The sequence below is a fragment of the Heterocephalus glaber genome, unplaced genomic scaffold (genome assembly GCF_053883595.1).
Source record: "Heterocephalus glaber isolate CG9 unplaced genomic scaffold, H.glaber_assembly_v1.0 deba00000122, whole genome shotgun sequence".
Taxonomy (NCBI): domain Eukaryota; kingdom Metazoa; phylum Chordata; class Mammalia; order Rodentia; family Bathyergidae; genus Heterocephalus; species Heterocephalus glaber.
The window spans coordinates 46,341,591-46,360,922 of record NW_028258138.1 but is presented as its reverse complement, the minus strand read 5'-3'; the positions used below and the strand labels follow the sequence as shown (position 1 = coordinate 46,360,922).

Below are 19,332 nucleotides of genomic sequence, written 5' to 3'. Positions count from 1 at the left end.
CTCCCTTTATCCTTTAAAACAGACAGAGCCCAGGGAAGGGTTGATTTATGTCCCTTTTACAACTAGTGATCTTTACAATTGGAAACATCAAAATCCCCCCTTCTCTGAAAAACCTCAGGCATTAATCTCTTCTTGAGTCTCTTTTTCATACCCATCAGCCAACCTGGGATGATTACCAGCAGCTTTTACAGATCCTGTTCACCACTGAGGAGTGGGACTGCATTTACCAACAGGCAGTCAAAGTGGCCCTGGGGCCAAACTCTGGCATCACTCCCAGAACTCTGGGGCATTCAGCCAAGGCTGAAACAATAGTTTCATCTCAACACCCCAAATGGGACCCCAATGATGATGATGGTAAGAGGAGGCTGGGGACCTACCACCAGCACTTATTAGGGGGACTCTAGGCAGTGGCCAGAAAGCCCACTAATTTGAGTAAGGTAAGTGAGGTTTGCCAGGGAAAAATGGAGTCTCTGGCTGCATTTTTGGAGAGACTTTTGGAAGCCTATAGAGTTTTCACTCCTATTGACCCAGAGGCTCCCAAAAATGCAGCAGCTGTAAATCTGGCCTTTGTTTCCCAGTTGGCCCCAGGCATTAAAAAAAATTACAGAAATTGGAGGGATTTGAGGGAAAGAATAGGACTGAACTCCTGAGCATAGCCCAAAAAGTTTATGATAACCATGATGCCCCCCGAGGTAGTCCTAGCCAAGAAATTGGAAAGTCACTATTGCTGCACTCTAGACACAAGAGACAGTCCCTCTGGACAGAAAAAGAGAAAGCTGGCTTTTTAGCTTTAAAGAAAGCCTTAGTGTCAGCACCAGCTCTAGCCCTACCTGATGTCACCAAGGCCTCTTGGTTGTCTATGGCTAAATGAGGAGGCATAGCCAAAAAAGTGCTAGCTCAGGCATTAGGGCCTTAAAACAGACCTGTGGCCTACCTGTCTAAAAGACTTGATCCTGTGACAAGTGGATGGTCTACCTGTTTGACGGCAGTTGCAGCCACTGCCCTCCTGGTCAAGGAGGCAGATAAACTCAGCCTGGGGCAGGACCTGGTCATCACCACACCCCATGTGGTGGAGACATTGCTGAGAGGAGCCCCAGAACAATGGCTCTCCAACACCTACCTGACTCAGTACCAGGCCCTGTTGCTGGATGCTCCACACATCAAATTCACCTGAGAAATGACCCTCAATCTGGCCACCTTACTCCCGGATTCTGACTCATATGCATGCCCCTCTATGACTGGACACTCTGACAATTTCCACCACCAACTGCCCAGACCTGACTGATGTTCCCCTGCAAAGCCCAGATGAGACCTTCTTCATTGATGGAAACAACTTAGTGGAAGACTGAGTCAGGTATGTGGGGGTGGCTGTAGTCAGTCCAGAAAAACAGGTACACTGGACATAGGCATTAAGCCAAAAGACTTCAACACAGAGGGCTCAACTAATAGCATTAACTCAAGCCCTGTTAGGTTGAGACAAGGCTGTAAACATCTACACTGACAGCCGGTATGCATTCACCACTGCCCATGTACATGGCAACATCTACAGACAGAGAGGGCTATTTAAATCAGAAGGAAAAACTATCAAAAATAAAAAGAAATTTTGGCCTTATTGGAGACAATTTGAGAACCCAGGGCATTGGCTATTATTCATTACAAAATCCACCAAAAAGGAGACAGCTTCAAGGCCCATGGTAACTGAGAGGCTGATGATGTGGCCTGATGAGTGGCCAAAGAACCAGTGGGGCCAATAGACATTCTGCCCATCCAACCTTTTGGCTACCTGCCAGAAAGAGCCACATATACTCCGGAAATAAAAAGGAAAATCTAAAGCAAGGGGGTACAAAACTGGACTCAGTCAGGTAGAAAGGGACAGAGGAACAAATTTTTCTCCCCCAAGCCCTGGGGTGACAACTTGTTCATCAGTTACATCACTTAACTCACCTGGGAAAATCGAAGTTAAAAAGACTAATGAACTCTAAGTTTTCAATCCCAGGACTGACCTCTATGGTCCAGGACATCAGTTCCAGGTGTCAGGTGTGTACATAGTTAAACTCCAAGGCAAGACAAAGGTAATCGACTATGGGGAAGAGAGCCAGGGGAACATTGGGAATTTGATTTCACTGAAATAAAATCCAGCAATAGGTTCAAATATTAACTGGTATTGGTTGACACCTACTCAGGTTGGATAAAAGCTTTTCCCACTTGTGGAAAATCAGCCAACATAGTAGCTAATGTTTTGCTCCAGGAGATAGTTCCCTGATTTGACATCCCTCATTACCTGTGGTCCGACAATGGGCCTGCCTTCAAGGCACAGATATACAAATTGTTGGCAAGTGCACTACATACGGATTGAAAGTTACACTGTGCCTATCGCCCACAAAGTTCAGGACAAGTAAAAAGGATAGATAGGACCCTGAAAGAAACCCTGACTAAATATGTTCTAGAAACTAGTGGTAGGTGGCCCAATATGATTCCTCTAGCCTTGTTAAGAGTTAGATGTACCCTATATGTGACAAGTTTACCCCTTCTGAAATCCTGTATGGGAGGCAGCCACCACTCCTCCCTAAGTTAAACCTTGAACAGATAACAGAGAGTTCTTGTGTCTCTTTACTTCAGTCTCTTCAAGCCATACAGATTCTTCAGAGTGTGATCCAGGCTACAAAACAACAGGATTGAGAAAAAAACCTTTGCCACATTCCAGCCCCATGGTTTCAAGCCAGGAGACCTGGTCCTGATATGCTTGGTTTGCTTGCACCAAGGACTTGACTAAATACATTCCCAAATCAGTCGCCTACCCAATCTGCCACTTTATTTTGTGTCACTGTGTATGTTGTTCCACAAGTCTTGTATTATAATAAAAAAGGGGGCCATGAACATCTGGGATTAACCACCGAAGACTATAGGAGTAAACGGGCTGCCCCTGTTTTAGTGCTGATTCTGGTGGGATTAGGAATAGCTAGGTCAGTGGCTCTTGCAACTTCCTCCCTGATCCTTCAGGACACAAATTTTAAAGCCCTAAGCCACCAAGTAGCCAGAGATTTGGGTCACCTGAAAGACTCGATCTCCAGATTAAAAAACCAAGTTGATTTCCTAGCTAAGATGGTCCTGCAAAATCAAAGGAGACTTGACCTCCTGTTCATAAAACAAGGAGGGTTATGTGTAGCCCTAGAAAAAAAAAACCTGTTGCTTCTATGCTAATCAATCTGATGTCATTATAGATACCTTAGCTATGGTCAGGGAAAATTTAAAGACTAAATATGCTCAACAAAAGGATCAAAATTGGTTTCAAAATCTATTTGACTGGTCCCCATGGTTAACTACCCTACTTTCTGCTGTAGCAGGCCCCTTAGTTATCTTACTTCTGCTTTTGCTCATGGGACCTTACATTATAAATGCTCTGACTAAATATGTTAGACAGAGGGTTGATACAGTTAAACTGATGGTGTTGAGACAAAATTATGAGGTTTTTAAAGATGTTTTAGAGGAAACATCTAAAAAATAAATATAGAAATCAAAGATTTGATTAAGTTACAAGAACCAGTGGGGAATGAAGGACCCTAGTTAGCAAGACAGACTCCATATTGCTGCTGAATGACCCACTTGCTTGCCCTTTAGATGAACTCCAAAGGAGGAAGCTTAGAAACCTTCTCCCCTTAGAAAGTCTCTTAGAAACAACAATTAATCAACTATTGTTTTACAAATTTTCTAGCAGCAGGATGTTCCACTTCTGTACCTTTTGCTTGCTTTACTAGTTCTATCCCATAGGGGGGCCTAGGAACTGCTGGCCTCAAAGGTGTATAAAATATGTTAATCCTTCCCCACTCACGGCTCGGGTCCCATGCTGGGCTCGGGTCCTGGCTGGTAATAAACTCCTGTGTGGATTTAATATCGTTCTCTGTTTTTTTCTTTCTCGCTGGGTGCAACACTGTGGGCTGGGAGCAGTGGAACTGGCTGTTCTCTACCTAATTCTCAAGCCTGTCTTCTATATCTGATATTCTGTCCTCACATTGGCTCATTGTGCTGTGTAAACTTTCAGTGGAGTTTTTAATCTCCTAGATATCTGTTTGCATCTGTTTTATGGTTTCCATTTGTTTCCTATGTTTTGATTCCATCATGTTCCCCAGCTTATTTGTGTTTGCTCTAGATTTATTAAACATGTCTTGCACTAGAGGCCCAATCTCTGTTATCTGAGAATTTATTTCAGATTTCCTTTTTTTTGCAGAATCTCTTCTGTTGCTAGTTCAGAGAGTCCAGGTGGTTGAGTATCAGAGTGTTCCACCTTGTCGTCCTTTGGGTTTGCCTTAGGTGATCTGGAAGTTTGGTTTTGTGACTTGTTAACATGTCTTCTCATTTCAGCAGATGTAACCTACTGCAAATTTGCTGAGGAAACTTTTTGCTCAGTCGGTTGCATTCAATTCTCAGCAAGCCATGGAGTGGCCTTTTCTCTGCTGCTCACCACTGTGCCAATATCTGGGTTCAGAGTGGTGGTCTTCTGGATCCCTGTGTTGTCCTGTTTTTCAGGTGTTGTTCTGGCTGGGGCCTGTGCACACTTGGGATGGTATCTAGGCATGCCTCTGGCTAGGGCATGCCCTCCTACATAGCTTTCCTTGGAGGACCTTTGGCTTGGGGTTGAGCACCCGAGTCAATGGAGTCTGGGCAGGCTTCTGATTATGTTCTGCATGCACTTACTGATGGTATCTGGGAGGGCCCCTGGCTGTTGTTTGAGCACCTATGCAGCTGTTTTCCAATCAGATCTTTGGCTGGGGTTTGAGGCCTTAAGTGGCTGGGTTGGGGCCGGGGCCCTGGCTGGAAGTTCCTGCAGCTGTGCCACTCTGGTCCACACCAGCTTCTCACTGGGATCTGTGCACAATTACCAGTGGTATCAGGGGAGGTCTCTGACTGTTTCTTGTGCCTTGATCTTTCTTCTTGACCCATTCTGCCAGTCTGTTTCTTTTGATTGTTGAATTGAGACCTTTAACATTGCTGGTTATACCTGATATGTATTGACTTCTTGTCATGACCTTTTCCTGTTGTTGGATTATCTCCCTTTGCATTTAATTTCTTGTCTTGCCTGATGGATTCATTCTGTTGGGCTTTGTGGGGTTATGACCCTCATTGTCTTTTCCTAAGATGTTGTTTAAAATATTTTTGGAGTGCTAGTTTAGTATTCATGAAGTTTCTCAGGTGTTCTTTGTCATGCAAATATCATATCCCCATTGGTTTTGAAAGATAGTTTTGCAGTGTACATCAATCTGGGTTGGAGTTTGTTTTCTTTTAGGGCTTGAAATACTTCACTCCAGGCTCTTAACTTGAGAGATTGTGTTGACAAGTCTGCTGTGATTCTGATGGGTTTTCCTTTGTATGTGATTTGTTTCTTTTCTCTAACTCCCTGTAGAATTTTGTTCTTCTATTGTGTTTCTGGAATCTTGACTATTATATGCCTAGGTGTAGATGTTTTTGATCATGGCCAGTTGTAGTCCTATATGCCTCATTTATCTGTATGTCAAATTCTTTTCCCCTCCTTGGGAGGCTTTCTGCCATTATTTCTGTGAACACATTTTTTAATGTCCTTTTTACTTTGTCTGCTTTTTTGTGGACTCTGATCACTCTTATGTTATTCTTCTTTTCATCATCTAGATGCTGCTGGAGTGATTTCTTATGGTCCCTTACTATTTATCTGATATTCTGTCCTCACATTGGCTCATTCTGCTGTGTAAACTTTCAATGGAGTTTTTAATCTCCTGGATATCTGTTTGCATCTGTTTTATGGATTCCATTTGTTTCCTATGTTTGGATTCCATCATGTTCCTCAGCTCCTTTATTTTTTATGTGTGTCTTCTCTAGAGTCATTAATCATGTCTTTCACTATAGATACCATCTTTTTTGTTATCTGAGACATTATTTCTGACTTCACTTTTTCCAGAACCTCTTTTGTTGTCTGTTCAGGGTGTCCAGGTGGTTGAGTTTCACTGTTCCATATCAATGCCCCTCGGGATTGCCTTCAGTGATCTGGAAGTCTGGTTTTGAGAGTTGTTTAGGTGTCATCTCATTTTAACCACTTCAGTCTGCCATGGATTTATTGTGGTAACTCTTTGCTCTTCCAGTGGGCTTCAATTCTTAAGAAACCCAAGAGAGGTCTTCTCTCTGCTGCTCACCACTCTGTCAATACCTGGGTTTAGAATGAGGCCCTTCTAGTTCCAGAGCTGGGCTGTTGTCTGGGTGGGCCTCTGGCTGGGGCTTGCATGCCTGTGCAGCTGTTTTCTAGGTGAGGCTTTGGATGGGCCCTGCACAACCAAGCTGTTGGTGTTGGGCTATATGATATTTTATTGTGTACATATAACATGACATTGTATTCCGTAAATGGATAGTGTCAATTTTTAATGAAAAATTTTAAAGAGGAAACTTTTTAGACATTTTACAGTTTTTCTAAATACACATATATCAGACATATTTTTTGCTTGGTTTATATAGATATATACGATTATGTACATGTGTATATATGTGTGTGTTTGATGTATATAGTTAGTTTCTTTTTCTTGTATAAAGTTTGGAAAATGGATTGTTTCAAATTTTATAACTTACAATTGGTAGGTCATTATATTTTATTAGCTATTTACCATAGGTTTTGTGGAAAATTGGTTAAAAAAAGTCCTTAACAATGTAAGCATACTTGGAAAATTTTTTGCAGTCCTAGGATTTTATGATATCTTACTTTTATAAAAATTATTTATCCAGAAAAATACAACATCTTTCAAGTCAATGACATAGGAAAATATGTGATATATCATTGTTAAAAATAATTTATGAAAATGTACAAGTACTAGTGTCATAATATTGTTTTTAAAAGATATACAAATACAGTAAACACAAATATAGGTACATAAATATGCAAAAGCAGACCTATAATCCAGAAAGTAAAAACCATTCAATGGTGATTAATGTGATTACAATTTTTTTTTCCTAAATTTTTATTAAAAGCATGTTTTCTAGATATTTGACTGGAGAGAATCACATGAATTATATTCATTTCACATATTATACATGGTTTTCAGAATTTAGGTTTAAAGTAATCATTTGTTAAGGGAACTTCTGATTATTGTCACAAAGATAACTGTACACATATTTATATGTTCTATATATGTATATACGCATCAAAATATTTTTCTTATGCAGTAGTGTATTCATTAATCAGTGTTAAATTTGGATGGAAAGTCAGTTGTATCTAATGCATTTAATGAACCTCAGTGTAATACACAATTTCATTTTTCTTTTGTTTTCAGAGAAAAAAAAGAATATAAAATACTCATTATAATATGTTTGTTAGAAGTGATTTGTTGATCAGTGTATAATGCCCAGTGGATTGGCTTCATTCTACAGGGAATCTTTTGGTGGCACTGAGGGAGTTTTCATATTAACTTCACATACAGGGAGTTTCTGTATTAACTTCACAAAATTGAAGATGGAAAGAAATAAATATTCCTCTCAAATGGTATTTTGAAAGAAAACATAAAGATACAACTGTTTGCTATTTTGTTCTTGCACCTTAAGAGTTCATGAATATTTAAATCATATGGCATCTATTACATCTTATAGGAATTAGGTGAGAATATAATCTTTTGTTTCATGTCATAATTTTGTAAAGTTTATTTCAGTATGATGAATTTCTCATGAGGTATCAAAATATGTGAAAAATATTTTTTTCAAAAGACTTATCTACCAAATGGAGCAGAAAATGATCTTGAATTTGAAAAGCTAATTAAACATTATATTTCCTCTTAATCCTATTATAAAATATGTACATTTAACCTGTGGGCTCTGCTGACTGTGAACAGCAATTATGAATAATAGTCTTGAAGAAATGCACATTAGAAAAGCCAATATATTGCAATGAAAACCTTAAAATAAGGCTTGCAAACTAGTTTAGGCACAATATCCTAGTAATTCAGAAATAGAATCAAGACTCAAAGGTTCTGAAATTTTTTAACATTTTGTTTGGTTAACACATCCTTTTTCAAGGCAATGAATTATAAAGCCAATGTTTGATGTGTCTTTAAAAATTAAAATTCATCCTAGACCTTAGAAACATCCTACAGTCAGGAAGATTCTCCAATAATTGAAGATCATCGGGTACAGGGCCTACTAGTGGATTGATGCTTTCCTCTTCATCTGGTTCTGTTTCAGATAGTATTCCTGGAAATATACAGAAAGAGTTCATCCTATCTGCAGAGCATTTCATTATTGCATCCCCCGCAGATAGAATCTGATACTTTTGGACAATTGATGCAGCACACATGACAATGATTATGATTATGGAAACACCACCAGCCATTATTCATTTTAATATCTCAGAAAAAAAACTCCAGACAAATTTTCTCTTGCCCTATTCCCAATAAAGATCTACTCCTCAGAATAATTTCTCTATTTAAGGAAAAAAGGCCTAGGTGTTTTTCTATATAAAATATTCCAGTTTTTCTACATATTTGAAGAACTACATTTTTTCACGAATGCTATGTTTCTTAAATTTTTCATACTGTTTGCTTTTTTATTTTTTGTTTACAGAGAAGATGCCTTGACTAAGTTATACAGTAGAAATAAAAATATGTATTGATATGATACCCATTTGACTGGTCTTGCCATAAAAACCTGGGAGCTATGAATATGACTTGTACATATTCCCTCAACTGTTACACACTTAGGCCTGAGATTTTTAAGGGTCATCTCTTGCTTTAGAGCACAAAGGTTTAGATACTTAAAACAGAAACCAGGGCCTTTACATTGAACTACATCCTAGCTATTTTTTATTTTTAAATTTTGAGTCAAGATCTCCCTAAATCATTTATTTTCTCAGGCTGGGCTTGAAATTGTGATCCTCCTGCCTTGGCTTCCCAGAGTGCTTGGATTACATGTGTCCATCACCATACCCAACCATAACCAACTCTTCGACCTGCTCTTTCTGTAGGATTGCTTTCACATAACATCTCTTATGTCCAGGATAATACTTTACAGGCTTACTAAACTCATGGGAACATTTTTAACTTAGCCCCTTTTCCTTCCTGATCTACCTTTATTTTATGTTAAGTTATTGCCTATTAATGTGTTTCTGCTTTTCTCCTCTGGTTTTCTATATAAACAATTTATAATTTTTGATTTTAAATTGAATCAAGATATTAAAAATATTAGTCATTTTTTGTTCTGTCATGTCTTTTGTAATGTACATTTCACTTGTACTTTGAAAATCCCACTCAATATGTTGAATAGGAAAAGAAACATAGTTACAACTTCTTTAGAATCAAAAACAGTCAAAATATTTAAAGACATTGTTAGATATTGAATAATTTTCTGCATGTGTATGTTTAATGATAGCTCTCACATGTATCTTTCATATGCAAGCAGGCTGATGGTGTATATGTTTTTACTTATAAAATAGAAGTTGTTTTATTGTTGTGGCTGTAATGATTCAGTTACAGAGTCTATGTGTGACTCAGCTAAGACTAACAGTGTTCTAATTTAAGATATACTAAATAATTACTGCAGGGAATTTAGCTCAGTGGTTCTGGCACCTGCCCCACAAGCGCAAGGACTCAAGTTCAATCCCTGGTACCCCCTAAAAAAATAAATAAATAAATAAATAAATAATTACTTTACTAAATGAATTAATGATTCTGTTTCCATATCATTTATTGAAGAAAAACTTTAAAAGTTTATTAGAAAATTGGGATAATTTTGATGAATATATAATTACTGTCATATCATTATGGGATAGAAAATAACAGAAATAAAAATTTAAATTACTGTCTTATTAATGTCAAGAGGAAAGAATGATATATTTCATTAATATCAAAGATATAGCCCATTTTTTCTTCAGTACAAAAGATATGGAAGAGTCCCTGAGAAATTGAAGATGGACTGGAATTTAATCCAGTCTTGCTTTAAATGATTTTAATATAAGATATAGTATTAACTTTTCATTTTTACTTCTGTATAAATGTCTCGCCCTGTCTCTCTCTGTCCCATATATATATATATGTGTGTGTGTGTGTGTGTGTGTGTGTGTAATATATATTCATGATTCTGAATGACAAGTTATATATGTGTGTGTGTGTGTGTGTAATATATATTCATGATTCTGAATGACAAGTTATAACATCAAGAAAATTGGAAATTGGCATGTATGTCCTCATCATTAATATTTTTGAAAATCCTTATATCTCAGAATTATTTATATAATACTCTGTGTATCAGGTATGTTTTATTTTTATTTTTATTTATTTTTAAAAATTATATATTAATTGGTATATTTTAGGTATACAATTCATTTACATTTATCATTGAGTGTTTGTACCTGTACATGATATATCTTAGTTCTTATTTTTTCCCCCATTACCTGTGTGCCCTTCATCCCCACCACCCTTCCCTATTTACATAGACTTTGTTTCCATTTTTTTTTTCTTTCTCATAATTTTTCCTTTCCCTTCTTCTCTTTCCCCTTTCCCTCCTGCCACCCCTACACCTTTGGATCTTTTCCTATTTCAAATTATCTATTATTCATTTTAATCATTTTCATCCTTATTTATACTTTCAGTTTCTCACACTGGTCAGGTATTTTTTAGAAAACAGAAACACTACATCTTCATATCTATGAAGGAGCATTGGAAATAGAGGTATGTTACGCTGTAATCCAATAGTGTTTAAAACGAATATTGGTAATCTTTTTATACCTGTTCTCTCATTGCAGTGAACAGTGTACATAGATGTAATGGAGGCAAACCAGACGCTGGTGACTGAGTTTTTTCTCAGTGGGATAACAGATCGGCCAGAGCTGCAGAGCCCTCTATTCTTGGTGTTCTTGTCAATTTATGTAACTACTATGGTGGGCAACTTTGGATTAATTTTTCTCATTTGGAAATACCCCCATCTTCACATTCCCATGTACTTTTTCCTCAGCAGTTTAGCCTTTGCTGATGCTTGTACTTCCTCCTCAGTGACCCCCAGGATGCTTGTCAATATTTTAGACAGAGGCCAAGTGATATCCCTTTTTGAGTGCATGGTCCAATATTATTTTTTTGGTTTTAGTGCAACCACAGAATGTTTCCTACTGGTAGTGATGGCTTATGACCGCTATGTAGCCATTTGTAACCCTTTGCGCTACCTAGTGGTGATGTCCAATAGACTCTGCACTTGGTTGATAAGCATGTCATATGTAATTGGTTTTCTGCACCCCATAATTCATGTAGGATTATTATTTAGATTACATTTCTGTAAGTCAAATATAATAGATCATTTCTATTGTGAAATTTTGCCACTCTATACAATTTCTTGCACTGATCCATCTATTAATGCATTAGTAGTTTTTATTTTTGCTGCTTTTATACAAGCTATTACTTTTATGAGTATTATATTCTCTTATACTCATGTCCTTGTTACCATGCTGAAAATGAAGTCTGAGAAGGGCAGAAGCAAAGCCTTCTCCACATGCAGTGCACACCTGGTCTCTGTATCTTTGTTCTATGGCACTCTCTTTGTCATGTATGTGCGTCCAGGGTCTGGTCCAGATAAATATCAGGATAAAATATATTCACTATTCTACACTATTGTAATTCCCCTGCTAAACCCATTTATTTACAGCCTAAGAAACAAAGAAGTTTTAAGTGCACTGAGAAAAGTGATAAAGAAATAAATATTTTTTTCAGAGAAACATTCAAGATTCTATTTTCTCTCTTTTAAAAATACATCATATAGGGCCGGGATTTAGCTCAGTGGTTTCGCCACCTGCTGCGCAAGTGCAAGGACCCAAGTTCAATCTCCTGTACCAAAAATATCATATAAGCCTAGCACTTGGGAGGCTGAGGCAGGAAGATCATGAATTTGAGACCAGCTTGGACTACAGAGTGAGTTCGAGGCCAGCCTGAACTACATAGTGAGACCCTGTCTCAAAAAACTAAAATCTGGTTCTGTATTTTGCACATAGTAGAGCTTATATATTTTGCATATAGTGAAAAGTTTATATATTGTTAAATAAAGGAATGGAAATTAAGGCTATACTTAGTTATTTTAGTAATACTTTATTATAATCAACATAATAGTTGATAGTGACTTTAAGGGAAGACCTCAATTATTTATTATTTTAAATCTATATTCAAAGATAAATCTTTTCAGCAAATTACTATATCTTTGTAACATAAATAAATGCTTGTATTTCCAGATATACATTTTAAAACTCTTTTAATTTATATTCTTTTAAGAGAAGATGCAATGTGTTTAAAACCTTTCTTTAAAATATATCCAGGCCCTTGTGAGCAAGGCATCTTTCAAGCCTTCACTTTATTTATTTTTTTGGTACTGGGGATTGAACTCAGGACCTTGTGTTTGCGAGGCAGGCCCCAGAACCACTGAGCTAAATCCTGGCCCAAGCCTTCACTTTAGTAGACATGTATAATTATCCAACCAATATGTAAACTAAAATAATATTGTTAAATCAAATATGACAATCCATATCCTATTAAACCATTTGAAAAGAATAATTCTATGATGTTTAGGGTACTATTGAAGAGTAGCATATTTTTACTGCAGTCATTGAAAATTATCAAAATTTAGCAATTAAAATATTTAGTGTTTCAATGTAACATAATTAGAAAAGTTTTGGCTTCTTTTAAAACTTCTGCCTTTTCATTTACTAGTATTGTTGAGTAACTTGTTCCTTATACACAGGTAGTAAATGAATATATTATTTTCTAGGATTAAAACCTACATGAAAAGAAAGATCAATTTATAATTAAATAACTTAAGTGGATTTTTCCTTATCTAAATTATGTATGCTTCCTGTGAGACCACTGTGTAAGTATATAATCTTTGTCCTACTTTTTTAGATATGGCCTTGTGAATATGTTCAATAAAGAAAAAGATTTCTGCAAATATGTAGTACAATTTTTCCTATTCTTTTTTAATTTGAAGAAGTAACAATTTGTTCAGTCCTATAACCCAAGCCCAGCATAGGAAAGACTGTCTTCGGGCACAGTATGTTTGGGGCTCAAGAGCCTTAGAACTTGTTTCATCTCAATGCATCTGTGCTGGGCTTTCTTTTGTATGGGCTCAAATCCAAGCAGTTTACTCCCTGTGATTGTAGGATCTTTGAAAAAGTTACTGTCTACATTTCACTCCAGTCCAGTCCAATGAAAAAGTTTTCTCATTTTCTAAAAATGTGCCATGTAGCTTGATTATTCTTATGCAATTGCTAATGTCAACATATAGACTTTCTCTGTCTGTCACATTTATCTCCCATTATTATTTCCAGAAAAAAACCACTACTGACTTACAGTAAAGTTGTATTCTACATGCTTTTCTCAGTTGGATTCATTTAGAACAAGTGTTATCTAACAGTCACTCCATAGAGAAAAATATCACAGGAGGTTCCATAGTCAATGAGGACAATATTATGTAAATAACAATGAACATTGAATTTCTTATTTTAACATTTTTTTCCATGACCCCTTAGGGTGGGAAAAAGCTTACACTTGTTATTTTAGAGCATGATAGTCAAAAGGTTGACTTTATAAATTTATTTATTCCTTCTTTGATATACCTCTCACCAGGCTTGGGGGACTGATTTCTGGTCTTTTTGTTTATGATCATAAGGCTTAAAGTTGCTTTCTGTTAGAAGCCAGATATGATGATGTAGTAATGGGAAAAGTCCACCTCTTTTGCTTGGGGGGAAACTGTTAAGAAAAGACAGAAGATGGCAGTGCTTGGGAAGAATCAGATATATGAATTTGAATTTCCTCATTTGGAGAGTCTAGGGATTTAGAAAAGGAAGAGGAAAAATAGATATGAAGTAGTGTGATTTCTGTTTCCATTGTAACAAACTTCCATAAAATTAGTGTTGTGAGAACTTTTCATAACACAAATTTATTATATTATATTTCTAGAGTGCACAAGTCTGACATAGATCTTGCTGGGTTCGAATCAATGTGTTGTCAGGGCTCCATTCCTTTCTGTAGGCTTCATAAGAGAATTTGTTCCATTTCCTTTTCCAGCTTCTATAATATAAGCCACCCACACTTTGGCACATAGAGCTTTTTCTCTGTTTTGCAAGCCAGCACCAGTGCATCTTCCTGTGTCCATCCTGTGTTGTCACATCTTTCTTGACAATGACTCTTTGGCCATCTCCATCTCCATCTTCTGTCAGCCACTAGTGCTGACATTAAGCCCAATCAGTTAATACAGGATAAAATCTTCTTACTAGCAACATTACTTTTCCTCTGGAACATTAATTCCCTCCTTTCAGGTAATCTAACATATTCACAACTTGTGATGACTAGGATGTGGATATCTGTGGGAGGAGCATTTTCTATCTGTCACAGACAGACATTAAAAGAGATTTTTGTCTAGAGTACAATTTATGGGACTTGGAAGGAATCACTTCTGAGTCTTTGTTCTTTATCATCCTTCATCAATATAAACTTTGTAATGAAGAATGTGTAGGCAGGACATGCTTGAATGAAGCTCAGGTTTTGAGACTACTTCTCCATCTCCACATTTTACAACCAGTAACTGGAAATCTTGCAATGTCTGAGAAAAGCCAAGATACCTACTCCTGTAGGGGATGAGATTACTTCTCATCAGTGGGTGAATTGTGACATATGAGGAACAAAACAGAGATGTGGATAGGTGATTATACTGAAAAGAACTGAGAGAGGTGAAGAGTCTTGGAAGGTAGCTAGTCTCTGTCCCAAACAAGAAAGACCAGATTACAAGTTTTTACAGACACTGACTGGGAACATGCCAGTCTAGAAGAGACAGAGGGTGTTTGTAGGACAGAGGTTGGTCTTAGTGATCTATATTCTTGCCCCAACAGATCACATGCCACCCCTGCCAACTAACTTCATATACTATTTCAGAGATAAGATAAAAAGATCAAAATTAATTTCTTTCCTGTCACTTAGGGTATGGTGGATCAACCTTGCTATAACACTCTGAGGACTGCTTAACAAAATCATTGGCTAGTATTATAGATTCAGGTAATCTCTTGGATACATTACAAATCAATGAGAAAAAGAATGGGGAGTAGGAAGATAAAGGGCAATCCATTAACTCCTTGAATTTTGAATTTTTGTTGGTAATTTTTCAGAGAGGATGCCCAATCCAACAGTGATAGCTTGTTCCATAAAGAGGTGAATTGGAACATAATATAGAGACCAGATGTAGGATGACATATACAGAGTCTTCATCAAAGTAAACAACAGCAAAATACCCCTGAAGCTTGTCAGACAGAAGCAATAGACAATGTGAGAGATCCTGGGAGATTAGAGTGTGAATTTACAGTGGTTATCTAGGAATCAACTCAGCCAGCACCTGTTTCCACTTTAGCCAGACATGAGAGATGGTGCTGCACTTTAGGGTAGGAGTGGGGATTGAGGAGAGGGGACCACAGAGAAGACTTGGGATTGGGGAGAAGACTTATATTAATGACACCCTTAGAAAGATAACTAGTCAACTTCTAGTTAAGACCCACTCTTTATTTATTCATACACAGTAAAAGTGCTGGTGACCATGAGGCTACGATCTTTGGGGCAGGGTTGGGCTGTGTAATAGATGGAAGTGATTGTTAATGGGAAGAGGAGCTTTCATCCAAAATCCCATTTTCATTAGTGAAACTAAAATAATTAGTAAAATAGAAAATTAGATACAAAATAGGGTTCCTTTTGGAAGTGGGTAGAGTTCCTTATGGAAGTGAGTGGAACTCAACAAAATAATTAGTCCCAAGTGGACTTCAGTTTACTGGAAGGAAGGGGTAACTTGGCTAAGATGACAGTATTAATTTGTTGCCTGACTTACTACAGAGTTATGTCTGCAATTACTGTCATTTTCCATACATCAGATATCCATATTTTGATTTGTTATTGAAAAATGCAAACAGAATGAAGAGGTTTACTTTCTGACTTCAAAATAGAAATTTGCATTGAAAGAATATTTGCTAAATTTCTTTATCCTTAGTGGATTAGGAGCTAAGTTAGGAGGACTTATACAGTTTTTTAAACTGTGAAGATAACTGTATCTGCTAGTAGTATAATTTTATGGTATAAAAGGACATGAAATAACAGAAATAAAAATTGGTCATTATTTTCTCACTTGAGAAGAATATGGAGTTATATAGTAAAGGAAAGCAGTTTAATTACTGTACCCCCATTTGATGTACAAGGCTCAAATTTGGAATTGGGGGGTGTATACATAGCTTTTCTGCAGCCCAAGGAAAGAGTCTTCATCCTACTCTTTTTTCCTACTCTTATTTGTTCCTACTCTGTATTTTGGCATGCTATGTAAATAGAAAACTTTTGATACCCAATAAAGCACTATTGGTACCTTCATAAGTTCTATTACAAAAACTTAGCTGAAAATCATAAGTCTGACTCTTAGTATTAAGAAAATGTTATGGCTTTTCATACTATGGCTGTAACTCAAGATATACCTACTGTATCCAAACTGCATAACTAGAAGGAATTTCATCAGTTTCATCCAAGTCATACAATTTTTGACAATTTGTTTAAGAAAAATATTGTTCTCCCTGATATCCTGGATGGCAGACACCTTTGGCAGCACCACAGGGCACTATAATATAAACACACATGTCTGCATTACTGGGAAGTCCACCAGTCAAGAGGGCATCCATGGGCAGATCACTGCTACCAGCCAGGATGTTTTCAATGGGATTAAGAATGAGGTTTCCCAGATGAGCATTTCAGGAATGACACCAGGCTTTAGACATAAAACATTTGTTGTTCAGGACTTTGGTAACATGCACCTGCACCCTATGAATTATTTACATTGTTTGGGTGCTAAATGTGTTGGTGTTGATATATATATATTCCAGATAGTATTGACCCAGAAGAACTGGAAGATTTCAAGTTGCCACACTGATCAATTCTGGGCTTCCCTAAGTCAAAGCTCTATGAAGAAACCATCTTTGAGGCTGACTGCCTCTGATCCCTGCTGCTAGAGAGAAGCAGTTGAAAAGATCCAATGCACCCAGGGTCAAAAATAAGATCATGGTCAAAGGCATCAATGGACCACCACTCCCAAAGCTGGTAAGATTTTCCTGGAGAGGAACATCATGGTTATTCCAGATCTCTACCTAAATGCTGCAGGAGTGACAGAATGTTACTTTGGGTGGCTGAAGAATCTAAATCATGTCAGCTATGGCCAAATGACCTTCAAATATGAAAGAGATTCTAACTACCACTTGCTCATATCTGTTCAAGAGAACTTAGAATATTTGGGAAGCAGGGCAGATAATTCATATCATCAAAACAGCAGAGTTCCAGGACAGGATATCAGGGGCATCAAAGACATTGTACACTTGGGCTTGGACTAAAAGATGGAGCATTCTGCCAGGTAAATAATGCACACAGCCTTGAAGTATAACCTGGGCTTGGACCTGGGGATTGCTGGCTATGTCACTGCCATGGAGAAAGTCTCAAAAGTGTACAACAAAGCTGGAATAACCTTCACATAGATGATGACAGTTGGCTGCCTCACTACTCTCTCCTCCTGTAACTTCTGCAGCCCTATCACACTTTACACATAACCACAGCAAACATTCTCATGGCTCATTAGATAATGGACACCATTCTCAACCAGTCAACCCAAATCAGCCCCTTAAGAAGAAGAAAGATCAGGTTAGGGGATCATGCACAAGCTGTGCCAGGGAATCACATGGGTATTTTGTCTTGAACTACAAAGCTCTTCCACCCTGGCTTGCTGCCTTGCTCCAGGGCTCCCAGCCCAGCCAGTGCTTCCCAGGAAGGCAGCTGGAGCAGTCAGTCACCTGGTTCTGCTTGGGTAAGTTTGGACTGGTATAGCTTTTACACATGTAAGATGGCATTTTCAGAAGGTGGCATGGTCCTCAACCAAGTTACTGGCATTTTACATTGGCAAAATAACTCAGTTTTACAAGAGTCAAAGAAAAATAAAAGTTGTTCCTATTGAACATTTCATTCTTTTAGAATAAAATAAGGACATGCTGCTGTAATAAAATTGTCTTTAATCACTTAACAAGCCTAACCTTGACTCAATCAGTGAATGCCTATAAACGTAATAAATGAAGAAAGCTAGTATTTTATACTATTAAACAGTATCACTTATAACTTATCAGTCATGTATTGTCCAACATGAACTACAAACCTGGATGAAGAACTATCTTCATACCTACAAACCATAGAGGCTATTTTTGTTAACTGTCAAAATATGCTAACTACAATTGTGACACATAGTCCAAAGAATGCAGTAACCTCCTTATCATTTCAATTAATTATTCCTCCCCTTTGAAGTCTTATTGTGCTGACTATTTGAATTGTAAGTCAAGTAGAATGCCCTGGAAAAAAACATTTGGTCAAGGCTATTTGGAGTCCTATATGCCTCACTTATCTGTATGTCAAGCTCTTTTCCCCTGCTTGGGAAATTTTCTGCTATTATTTCTGTGAAGAGATTTTTTATGTCATCTGCACTCTCTCCTGTTTCTTCCTTGACTCCAGTCAGTCTTATGTTATTCTTCTTTGCATCATCTAGCAGCTGCTGGATTGATTTCTCATGGTCCCTTATAATTTTGAAGCAATTTTTCCTTTCCTGGTCATTAATTGCAATCTTATCTTCTATATCTGAAATTCTATCCTCACATTGGCTCATTCTGCTGTGTAGACTTTCAATGGAGATTTTCATGAGATTCCACCTCACTCCAGAAAGAATGGCTGCTATCATGAAATCAACCAATAACAAATGCTGGTGGGGCTGTGGGGAAAGAGGAACCCTGCTCCACTGCTATGGGAGTGTAGACTGGTGCAACCACTGTGGAAATCAGTGTGGAGATACCTCAAAGAACTAGGACTGGAAGTCCCATTTGACCCTGCTATTCCACTGCTGGGGCTCTTCCCCAAAGAATTAAAAGAATCATACCACAGTGATATATGTGTGCCCATGTTCATAGCAGCACAGTTTGTAATAGCTAAAACTTGGAAACAGCCCAAATGCCCATCAACTGGACACTGGATAAAGAAAATGTGGTTTTTTTATAAAATGGAGTACTACTCAGCCATAAAAAATGAGAAATTAGAGACATTTATAGCTAAGTGGATGGACATTGAGGTGATACTCTTAAGTGAAATACATAGGACACACGTGTACCGAATAGTTTATCTAGTGTGAGAAACTGAAAGTGTAAATAAGGTCTAAAATGTATAATAGGTAATGTGAAATAGGAAGAAAAGGGGCAAAGGGGAAGGAAGTGGGAGGGCTAGGGGAAAGGATAGAAGGGAATGGGATTCATATGAGAAAATGGAAAAA

The 19,332-nt window shown here is 37.5% G+C and overlaps 1 protein-coding gene and 1 pseudogene across 1 annotated transcript; both read left to right on the top strand.

The window, feature by feature from the left end:
* Positions 1-10,756: 10,756 nt before the first annotated feature.
* On the top strand, positions 10,757-11,680 carry LOC101699624 (olfactory receptor 5AC1-like). The gene has a single exon (XM_004857944.3). The coding sequence runs from the start codon at positions 10,760-10,762 to the stop codon at positions 11,678-11,680; it is 921 nt and encodes a 306-aa protein (XP_004858001.2). The 5' UTR covers positions 10,757-10,759.
* A 3,452-nt stretch (positions 11,681-15,132) lies between these two features.
* On the top strand, positions 15,133-17,518 carry LOC101700828 (glutamate dehydrogenase 1, mitochondrial-like; annotated as a pseudogene).
* Positions 17,519-19,332: the final 1,814 nt, after the last annotated feature.